The sequence below is a fragment of the Lepisma saccharinum genome, chromosome 23, assembly GCF_977018435.1.
Source record: "Lepisma saccharinum chromosome 23, izLepSacc3.1, whole genome shotgun sequence".
In the NCBI taxonomy this organism is placed as follows: Eukaryota; Metazoa; Arthropoda; class Insecta; order Zygentoma; family Lepismatidae; genus Lepisma; species Lepisma saccharinum.
In genome coordinates, this window is record NC_139251.1 from 17,497,544 (window position 1) to 17,509,948 (window position 12,405).

The 12,405-nt window shown below is 39.9% G+C and overlaps 1 protein-coding gene across 1 annotated transcript in view; it reads right to left on the reverse strand.

Moving 5' to 3' along the window:
• Window positions 1-12,405, reverse strand: part of LOC145977762 (discoidin domain-containing receptor 2-like) — a 407,841-nt gene that overhangs the window by 200,466 nt on the left and 194,970 nt on the right. The window contains exon 2 of the mRNA XM_083110031.1: window positions 6,189-6,312. Within this exon, the coding sequence (XP_082966157.1) occupies window positions 6,189-6,255 (67 nt within the window). The 5' untranslated portion in view covers window positions 6,256-6,312. The remainder of the gene's footprint in view (window positions 1-6,188; window positions 6,313-12,405) is intronic.

Sequence of the window (12,405 nt, forward strand, 5' to 3'; positions counted from 1 at the left end):
TTTTCTTTCTTTGCATTAATTATAATAATAATAATAATGGGAGTCTAGAGCTGGAATACATGGTTATTATTGCATGTCATTATTATCATAATTTCTCCCATTGTCGCGGTAAACTAAACGATTAGATAGGAGTAAACTAAATAAAGCAATAAACCATGTAGTGGTCGCGGGTTTGATCCCCTTTTAAGGCATCTTGCATAGTGGTTCGGACCCAAATTTAAACTGTAGGTCCAGTGCCGATTAGCCTATCATGAGCATGAAGTGGACTTAATGAAACTGTAAATAATCATGCGCATGCACTCCGGTACAGCAAGGCCAGCAGTGGTGGCTCACAGCATAACCGTTACAAATTAATTTCTTAACTTTTGGTTTCACGTTATTTCTTCCGGGTTGTCTCAACCTGCAAGTCTCCAAGGTTCGCCCTTTTCCGATATGGGGCCATCAAAACCCTCTCGCGGCGCATTGACAAAACCTCTGCGTAGCATCACCCTGGCCATCCTGTAGCCTGCAATGCCACCAGGACCCTGAAGAATCCCCTGGCAACCTTGAAGGATCCAATGGGAGGGTAGGTTGTGTGGAGGCAAATTTTGTTTTCCAACCGATAAGGCTGAAAGAAAGCCAGAGTGCCATCGGATCAGTCTACTGATGTCCTCAGTGTTGCGAACTGCACGATTAACTGTCCAAGTGTACTGTATACTGTCAGCGATGTAGCATATCCACCAAGCTACTTAAAATTTATGTTAATAAATAAACTATAAAGTTTCAAAACACAGGAGAAACACAAAAATATGATTGCTGACATCCGGATGACATTCTATGTGAAGATAAACGTTTCCGAGCGTTCGGTCTATTAAGACAGCTAACATGTTCATGGACACATCCGCCAAATAGAGTTGGTAAAACTTGCTGGCCGCGGTCACACTTTTTCCTGGCGCTTTGCGAGGTGAAAAGTTACGGTTGTTCAGGCGGGTGAATTTCTATTTGTTTGCTTCAAAAACTTTAGTGTTGGCATTGTTTACTATTTACTGCGGAAAGAACTACCTGGTGCCAAAGTGGATTTCTGAATATTGCAATGTATGAAAATCTTGAAAATTGTTTCAGTCATCCGCGATCGTCTGTTGCATTAAATACGTTTGACAACAGACCAACTGAAATTCGAAAAAAATTAACAACTGCACCAGGACATTCATCTTTCCCTTAGAGACGTTATGAAAACAGTATCAGGTAGAGTGCTCATTTTTTCAGTATAACGTACCATGTAGAAGCAATGAATTCTCGGTTTTCTTAATTTTTCGGGATCTGCTTCCCCAACGGAAAATGTCACCGCACGCCACTGTAAAAAAAATATTCCCGAGCCTTTTAAACTCGGTGTTAAAAGTCAGAAAAGTATGGTCTTAAAAAATATTACCCACGATAATACACTCCTCACAAAAAGTTTGCAATATTGTCACATTAGGCACAACAAGTTTGGTGCAGTAGGCAATAGGTGATAGGCACGAGAACTTCCACCAGACAGATACCATGTGTTGTTGCATTCCAAGGCCGTGTCTATCACCAATTGTCTAATACAGTGCGTTCGTTTTGGCTCTGAGCCGATATAGCACGTGAACAACTTTGAACAACTCTTATTACACAGGTTAGTACTCGTTATGCAATGAGCGGAGATAGCACGTGAACAACTTTGAACAGCTCTTATTACACAGGTTAGTACTCGTTATGCAATGAGCGGAGATAGCGCGTGAACAACTTTGAACAGCTCTTATTACACAGGTTAGTACTCGTTATGCAATGAGCGGAGATAGCACGTGAACAACTTTGAACAACTCTTATTAACAGGTTAGTACTCGTTATGCAATGAGCGGAGATAGCGCGTGAACAACTTTGAACAGCTCTTATTACACAGGTTAGTACTCGTTATGCAATGAGCGGAGATAGCGCGTGAACAACTTTGAACAGCTCTTATTACACAGGTTAGTACTCGTTATGCAATCTCTCGTATATATAAAAATGGATGTATGTATGTTTGTTCCCGCATAACTCTCGAACGCCTTGAGCAATTTCAACCAAACTTGGTGCACATATCACTTACAATCTGGAGAGAAATACTGTAGGGGTAAGACACCCCTAGCACCCCTAGGGGTGGGGGTGGGAAGGGATGGCATTTAAAACGAACGATATTAGTGTGGAATCCATAGTTTTCGGGGTCGCTAATGTAAATAGTGACACTCCGAATGCCGTTCAACTCCAAGACACCCCTGGCACCCGTAGGGGCGGGGGTGGGCGGGGGTGGGAAGGGGTGACATATAAAACGACCGATATTAGTGTGGAATCCATAGTTTACGGGGTCGCTAAGGTAAATAGTGACACTCCCAATGCCGTTCAATTCCAAGGCACCCCTGGCAACCCTAGGGATGGGGTGAGAAAGGGGGTGACATGTAAAACGACCAATAATTAGTGTGGAATCCATAGTTTTTGGGGTCGCTAATATGAATAGTGACACTCCCAATGCCGTTCAACTTCAAGTTCATTTTGCACTATAGTTAGAATTCAATATATTCCTGTCTAATAAAAGATAGGGATAAATAAATACCCGGTCAACGCCGGTCAATCAGCTAGTCTTCTATATATATAAAAATGAATGTGTGTGTGTGTGTGTGTGTGTGTATGTGTGTGTGTGTGTGTGTGTGTGTGTGTGTGTGTGTGTGTGTGTGTGTGTGTGTTCCGGCATAACTCTCGAACTCCTGGAGCAAAACCAAACTTGGTACACATATCACTTGCATCCTGGAGAGAAATGATGTGGGGGAAAGGCACCTCTGGCACCCCTAGGGGGGTGGGGGGTGGGAAGGGGATATAAAATAGTATTCTGTTGCGTGGCATTTTTCGTTTGTCAGATCCTGCAAGTTATGCTTCCCGTTACACAGCACGGCGGATTTGGTTGCCTACACAGAAGGTTCGGAATTGCTATGTAAATGCCGTTCAACTTCATCACCTATCAGAATGGGGGGTGGGGGTGAGGGGGGTGAAAAATGACGTGCATTAGTGTCGAATCCATAGTTTTCGGAGTCGCTAAGCTAACTGGTGACATTTACGATGAAATAAAATATATTTACAATTCACTATTTTCCTGTCTAGGCCTAATAGAAGATTGGGCAACTCCGGGTAGTCAGTTAGTATAAATATAATTGTCTACATGCTCAAGATATGTGCGTAAATAAACAAAAATGCCGGCATCTGTGTCATGTCACGCGCTATCTCGGCCCAGAGTCAAAACGAACGCACTGTATAACAATTTCCAAACTTCTTGTGAGGAGAGAGTATATCCAAAAACCTGCCAGTTGAGAGGGACGTCTACCACCCTCCCCGTGGATCCGTGCATGACTCCGTCTCGGAGTTCGGCAATTTGGTTTTGCAACCCCAAAAAGATCTTCCAACTCATCCCGTCTTCACCGAAGAGCAATACGTCACGTGAGATCCTTCAAAGTTCTCCCCTTTAAGAGGGAAAAAAATCAGCCGCGAACAGGAAACCCGCAGAGAAATTTCCCGAGAGCAGTTAAAGTGTCCCTGACGCAGCGGGAAAAACAGGCCGGAAACGCTCCGGGAAGTAATATTTGCGCCCGTTCTTCCTTTCCGATATTGATGCCTGTATAGAGAGGAGCATTTTTAGTAATTCTTTTCCCCTCTTCGTCCTTCTGTGGCGTTTCGTAAGACAAGCTGTCATTGATTTTCGATGGGAGGAAATGCTAAGTTCCTTAATCCGTTCTCTCCATATCCGTCCCTCCTCTCATTCTGTCATTCCATTGGCCCTTCTCCCCCTTTCCTCGATATCATCCTCATTTCCTCTTGTCGTCTTCGTCTCGTGTCCTTCCTGGATGTAAAATTGGATTTCGTGTATCGATGTTGGGAGCATCGTAAGTACAGATTACAGGGGCGAAGGTCTCCCATTCCTACATGCCAAGTTAAAAAACCTTCTACAGGGTGTTGCAATGAAAACGTGCGTTTTTAATGCAGCAAAAGAGATTTCTTCTTTGTACTTATTGTGTTTAAAATGTTTGTCTCGTCAACCTTGCACATTAATGTTTGTAAGGTAACCACACTCAATTAGCAAGTATCCGAACACCTTGACGACGATCACCAGGTGCGTTTGGGTGTTATACCTCGACCCCTTTTGTCTCAGCATTTCTAAAATAAATTAACTTTAAATGCAGGAAAATGTGACAAAATATAGGACTGAATACTAGAAAGAAGTAACACCAGGGTTGTTAATGGTCCAGGAATTTTAAATAAATTCAATTCCGGTCCAGGAGAGAAAATCAACAAGCATAAATGTGTTCTGGACCGTAAAGAACCTTTTTATCTGTAAAGTATTTTCAATTCGGTCCAGGAACCTTATTTTCCGAATCAATTTAAATACGGTCCAGGATCCTCTTTTCAATGTAACAAAACGCAACTTGGATTTGCCTAAGCTACTGGTGCTCACACTCAAGCAGCACGAGAGATGAAATACGACACGTTCCAACATATCAATAGGAATGGTGTTCATTTCCATTTTTTGTAACACCGCCTGTCAGCTCATTGGCTGACTTTCACATTCTTTGATTCTCAAGAACACCACACAGGAAGAAACCAGAAACAATTAAATCAGGTAACTTAAGAGGGAGGAAAAAATCACTATCTTTTGTTTCTTATAAAATGCTGTAAGAGTAACTGCATGTTGCATCCGTTCCACTAATTAAAGTTTCGACAAATTGAACTCGAAAGTTTGTACAGTAACCCAAAGGACACTAGAAGAAGCAGCAGCATACACAAATGGCACTGAAAGGTGTCCGTCTCTGTATACAATTACTCAGAAGGCACAACAGGAAGATATATGAATGAAAATGACACTGAGTGTACAATTACTCAGAATGATGTAGTAAATGGAGAAAGAGGCATACAAATGCCATTGTAAGGTGTATAGAGCTAATCAAAACGCATTCAAAGAGTGGAATGGGTGTACGATTGCTGAGGAGACACTAGAGAAGAAATATGCACACGAATTGTACTGAAATGTTCCAGTCTCTGTACACAATTACCTAGAATACATCAAAGGAAGAAATAGACAGAAAAATGACACTCAAATGTGTATACATGTACTCAAAAGAAACTAAATGAAGAAACAGATACACAAATGACACTCAAATGTGTATACATTTACTCAAAAGGCACTAAATGAAGAAAGAGACACACAAAAGACACTGAAATATGTATACATTTACTCAAAAGGCACTAAATTAAGAAACAGACACACAAATGACACTCAAATGTGTATACATTTACTCAAAAGGCACTAAATGATGAAACAGACACACAAATGACACTCAAATATGTATACTTTTACTCAAAAGGCACTAAATAAAGAAACACACACACAAATTACACTCAAATGTGTATAGACACACAAATGATACTGAAATGTGTATACATTTAGTCAAAAGGCACTAAATAAATAAACAGACAAACAAATGACACTGAAATGTGTAAACATTTACTTAAAAGGCACTAAAAGAAGAAACACACACACAAATGACACTGAAATGTGTATACATTTACTCAAAGACACTAAATGAAGAAACAGACCCACAAATGACACTCAAATGTGTAGGCTATACATTTACTCAAAAGGCACTAAAAGAAGAAACACACACACAAATGACACTCAAATGTGTATACATTTACTCAAAAGGCACTACAAGAAGGAACAGACACAGAAAGGTCACTGAAATTTGTATACAATTACTCACAAAACCCTAAAGAAGAAATAGACGCAGAAAGCTACTGATGTTTACAGTTACTCAGAAGGATGTGAAAGAAGAAATAGGCACACTAATGAAACTGAAAAGCGTATTATTTTTCTTTGATTACTTTCTAAGCAACTATGTACTTCATTTATTGTATCTCCCTGTATATATTTTCTTCTTTGGTGGCTTATAAACAACTGTATGTCTCGTTTAGTGCACCTTTACAAGGGCAGCCACTGTTTTAGTGTCCTTTATTCAACTCTTTGCAGACGACACAAACAGATGACGTATAACAAAAATAAACACCATCTACCGTTGCATGTGCTAATTATCATTGTATTTGCACCTTTTAGCCTCCCGGCACATGTCATTCACACACGTAAATGGAGGGAAAGAGAAAATGCAACTTACATGTGTCAAGCGCATCAGCCACCGCCGACCAGAGCAGCACCACAAGCAATCGGACGCCAGACGCCATCTCTCCCTGCAGCTTCTGCTCACAATCCTCCTGAGGGTGCCACCAGTCACATGGTCCCTGGAACGCAAGGGATACGGTTACAATCATGTGGAAGTTGAAATGAAAACAGGAAGTGGAAAATGCACATTGAGCAAGATAGGCTAGTAGTGTTTGTTATGTTAATTTCTCATTTTACGCCGCTTGCTCGTTGCGTTACGCTAATGCGGCGATGAGGATGATGGTTAGGTGAAATTGACGTACAAGGAAACATCCATGCCCACACAGGGACTCGAAGCCAGAACCTTTCTGGCGTCGCCATAAATTTTTGCAGGGGGGTGGGTCAGGCCATGGATAAAACTTGATTACCAGAAACAATAATTATTATTACCACGGTAATAATTGTAATTTTACAATAATAATTAGTAGTTTATTATTATCATTATTCGTATCTTTCAAAATAGATAGTGTATACTTTTTGAATAATATATCTCATAAAATTGCCAGATATTCCCAGAGGAATATCTCAATTCTAACATATCTATGAAAGGCTAGGGGTTTAATATCTGAATTTGTGGAAAGCTACAATATGAACTTGTAACGAGATATAAGATTGTAAGATCCATTTGTATTATTTTATAATTTTATAATTATATATTCAACTTTGTAATTTTGATATAGTGATGTACCTGGTTGTCAAATCGTGCTCATCGCTGAAATGAATATTATTATAATTATGTAATATTATGATAGAAATTATGAGACTTTAATACTCGATCCACCATATGAGTCAATATCCAACAAAACTTTTGTACACTATTTTCTTACTTTTGTACAATTAGTGTACTGAACTTCTTAGTTATTTTACACACCTCGATCAAGAAGAGCCTTCAAAAGTTATGGGGAAATTGTATTCATAAAGTTTATCTTGTTATCCCTGACATAAAACTAAATGTTTTTTTGGACTTTTGGAAACTGTGAAACCATTTATTATTTGGATAAATGGTAGAATATAATGCAGTTGTTACTTTGGTAATTCTGTTCGAATATTAAATAATGAACTTTATTTCTGTTAATAACAATAAAGATAACAAGCTTTCTTCTTTTTTGTAACTTGTAATGCATCGTGCTATGACTGCGAGCTATGACTGAAAGAAATCAAAGTAGTTGGAAGCTCTCATGTGAAGGCGTTCCACTGCCCAGTGGCGGGAACTGTACCGGGATCTGTCCTACATACCTTATCCAGAATTTGAACACAATGCTCTTGACTTCGTGTTGAGCCACAACGGCACGAACTGCGGTAACAAAGGTATTCGAGGGGCGTACCATGACTCTTTGCCGGACGTGAATGACATTCTTCACGACAACAACAATCCAAAGAGCGCGCCTCTAGATTGCTGAGGAAATACTACGATGAGATCATTTGGCCAAAATCCAGCACCTTGCTTTGAGCCGTCGTACTGAGATTGTAAATAATGCATTCCATAGGTGCATTCGCGTCACTTAGAACTGCGGGATTTTTAGTTTTATGCAGCATATTTGCAAAGAACGAGATCTGTTCAAAACGTAACCGAACTTGCTCCAATATTTTTCTGTGCTAACCACTACGCCACGGAGGCTGGTGAAAGGAGAAGAGGAAAAGGAGAGAAAAAGAAAGATAGAGAAAGGCAAATAGAGAAAAAGGAAAGAGAGAAAAAGAAGAAGGAAAAAATAATAGAAAGAGAAGAGAGGAAGTGAGAAAGAGGAAAACTCACGTAGAGAGAGAGAGAGAGAGAAATATGGAGGGAGAGAAGAAGATACCTTCTACTAAAAACTTTTCCCTTTTCTCTCTCTCTCATTTTTCTTTCCTTCTTGTCTTTCTCTCTCTTTCCTTTTAATCTCCTTTTCCTCTTCTCCTTTTGCCGGCTCATCGAGCTACGACTCTAGTGGTCCACGGATGGATCCCGGCCTGAGCGTGGGTGTTCTTTGTGAGTGTCCTTGGTTCAAATTCATAACATCACTACTCATTCCCATCTTCGCGATTAGCAAAGTGGCAGGAAAAAGAAATAACGTAAACCAAATCAATCGATTCTTTTCTCCTATCAATTTCTCTTCGCTTTCTCCTCCTGTGGCTTTACCATAGACACTACACTACATTCCTATATGCAAAATCCCTGTACAGCAGCCACTTTAAGAAGCAATAGGGATTCTCAGAAAACAAGCGCATTTGTTTCGTTCTTACAGCGTAAATCAACAAAAAAAATTGCTTGTGAAATTGAACTCGTAGAACGTGGATTTGTGTGAGGCAAAATAAAGGTCAGGATTGGCCTGGTTCAGACTGAGGGGATGGACACAGGTAAATCTCAAACGGGAGGACGGGAGGGTACAATGCCAACTATGTGGTGAGGAGGGTACGAAATTTCACATTCTCCTCCAGTGCAAAGAAACAAGGAAGGCAACACAAGAATATATCAGGGAAATAAATGAAGCTAACATTAAGAATATAATGACAACACGAGCGTGAGACCGAGAGGAGGGACGCGCAAATAAGGAATTTGGGAACTTTCCTACACTCTGTCCGGGCAAAGAGAAGCTCAGTGGGGATTTCGAAAATGAGTGAAAGGGGGTTACTAAATAAATAAGTCTATGAAAAACCTAGGAATCACTTAGGTAAGAATTTAGTGAAATACTGTACTGAAACAGTGCAAGTCTAGTAAAAGTAAGGGAAATGAAGGAAGGTTTGTGAACTCCCAAGCAGCGCGAAGAGAAAAGTATGGTATGTTGTGGTCCCTCCCTCCTGGTCCGTCTTTTCGAGGGGGATAAAAAGTTGCTCGGAACGGACACGGGCCGGTGGCTTTGATAGACGTTCCTTTATCATTCTCACTAACAAGAAACAGATCGAGTTTTGGCTCAATATAATTTTTTTTTAAAAAGACCAACCGGTCGGCGACTTGACACGGGAGAACCAGGCAGCTGTTCAGTAGCGGCGAGAAAATCGCGATTCGTTTCATGAACACGTAATTACAAGTATCGCATTTCGGGAGCAGCGGGGCAGTTAGATAATTAGTCACGGCAGGGCTCTCCCCCCCTCCCCCTGCTTCCCTGATTAACCGAAGATCATCGAGCAAGATAAAATCCCCGGGCAACCAAAGGAGGAAACTTTTTCCTCTCTCTCTCTCTCTCTCTCTCTCTCTCTCTCTCTCTCTCTCTCTCTCTCTCGCATGCTTTTTAATGTCTGTTTTCTTCTTCGTTACCTTATCGGTCCGTTACAAACATCGGTAAACATGCCGTGAAGGAAATGGGAAAAAAAAATGAGAGTGTATTTACGGCGTGATCGAGCAGTGTTGCCATCCGCGGTGATTTCTCACTCGTGTCCAACCCTGACAAGGAGATGGCACGGATTGGGAATTAGAGTTTGGAACCGGACTTCGCGTAGGTGGTGGGGTATACCCTATAGGTATATAAATGGAAGTGCACTATACCGACCGCAGGCCAAACTGGAGGCTGACCAACTTCTTGCTATATCTGTCCACCAATTGTATTTGGGAGTGTGTGTCTCGATGAGTGTCAACAACCTCAGTTGCGAAGTAAAAGCTGTAGGGGTAACATCACTCTCCCGTTACAATGTTGCCAAGCGTACGGTGCTCTTGTCGGTTGTTCTTATCGGATTGTTTGTACAGTGTTTGGGTGTTTTTTATCTAATTTTCTGTGCTTTGTGTACTATTGTAGAACTTTTATGCAGTAATGGAGCCCATCAACTCTTTCTCTCTCTTCCTTTTACAGTACGTTTGGCAACATGGTGTGTATCCGACGCTGTTTCTATCGTCCCGCCAGGAGCTTTCGGTTTCTTGTGACACGAAAATGCCCGATGTCAGTCGAAGAGAATTCAACTGATCATTGATTGGTTCATTCCTAGCCGCCAGTTGGAATTGCGAACGGTATAGCGCGCACTAGCCACCTATTACGGAGAAAAATCAATTCCAAGTTTTCCATGATCGGCTTATTAGGGCAAGATATTGTACGATTGCCAAGTGGCCCGGTAGCCAGGTGGTCGCGTATCAGTTTCATGTACCGAAGGTTATGGGTTCGACTCCCGTTTGACTGCCCCTACTATTTGTCTTTATTAACTAAAGCAAATATTTATTGCGAAAATTCATTTTTCTTTGTGTTACCCTTAAATGGGCAAACATTTATGATATGCTCAAAAAAATTAATTAATATGCTATGTTTTCAGTATAATTATGACAAAAATATTTTATTTTTACATATTTATGTATTACATAATGAGATACATAATGTGTCCTGTGAGATACATTGCCCATTAGAGACATACATGTAATTATACATAGGTAAACAGTGCTCCTACAATTATTAGAATCGTACCATGTAAAATATAATTGTTCCACATTTCTTTGTTGGTATAATGAATATTCAAAAATATATTTACCAAGAAAATGAAGAAAATCCTAAAATTAAGTATTTTTATGTTATAATAATGTGCTACAATCACCGATTACATAACGTTTTACAGACATATGCTTGTTATTTATCTTCTACCTACTTTTGGTGAAATGCTATAACCCTTAAACGGGCAAAGATTTATGACATGCTCAAAAATATTAATTAATAGGATGCATGCTATGTTTTCAATTGTCAAGAAATATTTTGTTTTTGTTTCTTTTGTCATAATTACCAATCAGGATCGTGTACAAAAATGTAAATAAAAGCATTGCTTGTGAATAGACATCTTGTGTTTTGCTTCTTGCACATTTTCTAAAAAAAATGTATAATTTTGCCTGTACATAATATTTTGTTGAAAATAACGCATAGATTAAATTTAACACGCAATTGTTTGTAAAATGGTGAGAATTTAAAAATACATTAAAAATGAGTATTTTTTCATCCAAAACGTAAATTAACCTTTATATCATATTTCAATAAGTCATTAAATAAAATACAATAAAGATTTGTTTGAGTTAATAAAAGAAGTTTGGGCAACCAAACGTGAATCGACCCAGAACCTTCGGCATGCGAAACTGATACACTCCCAACTGTCCACCGGGGAGTCCGACAATATCTTCGCGTAAACAGGCGAGCATGGAAACTGCGAAACTGAAGCGCTTTTCTCGGAAATGTCTGGCTACTGCCTACCACTACACGAAGTCCGGTTCCAAAGCCATGCCTTTTCCTTGTGAGAGAAAATAAACAAGGACCTCTATGCTGGATGTATACACTACATTAGAACTTCCATGATGCTGGTGTTCATATTATTCCGATTCCTTTTATTCTGTATGAAACCAACAGATGTGTCTATCTCTCGAAATTCGAGATAACGATTAAAAAATCCAGACGATAATGAGACCAAGGGACCTTAAAGTCTTGTCGAGACTAGGAAGATGGCTGCAAATTCGAGACAACAGAGGCATATTGTCTCGACGTGCCATCTCGTTCAGAATGTGGTAAATTGAATATCATGTACTTGAAAATTATGCTGAAATCAACATTGCTTTTCTGTGTGGCTTATCTAGATAATGAAACAGGCGGATGTTTCATTATTACAGATACATTACGTGTATGATTTAATGAACAGAAATGTAGAGGGAGGGGAGAAAAGGAAAGAGTTTTACTAGTGTTATCACTATGTATCTCTCTCTCTCTCTCTCTCTCTCTCTCTCTCTCTCTCTCTCTCTCTGCTGAGCGAGCGTGTCTTTCCTTCTTCCTCTCTTTAGCTCCTTTCCGATCTTTCGTTTCAATGTATCTGCCTTCTCTTTATTTTCCTTACTGTGTGTCTTGACTCATTATCTCTTCCGTTTCTCTCTCTCCTGATTCCTTTGACGTCTTCTTTCTCCTCTTATCTTTCCCTTTCTCTCTCGTCCTTCTATCTTTTTTCTCTTTCGTCTCTTTTCTTTCAATTTACTCTCTTCATTTTCTCTTTTCATTTTCCGCTCTTCTTTCCCTCTTTTCCTTTCTATCTCTACGTTTTCACTCTATTCCTTTCTCTATTACCTTCTTCTCCCCTTTTTCTTTCTATTTTCCATTGTATATCTGCTATATCTCTCTTTCACTTTCTCTCCTCTCTCTTTTACTTTCTCTCCTCTCTCCTTTCCTTTCTCTTTCTCTATCTCTCCCTCCCTCTCTATCCTTTTCCTTCTTTTTCTTTCTCCTTTTCTCTCTTTTGCCTTCTCTTTCTCTCCC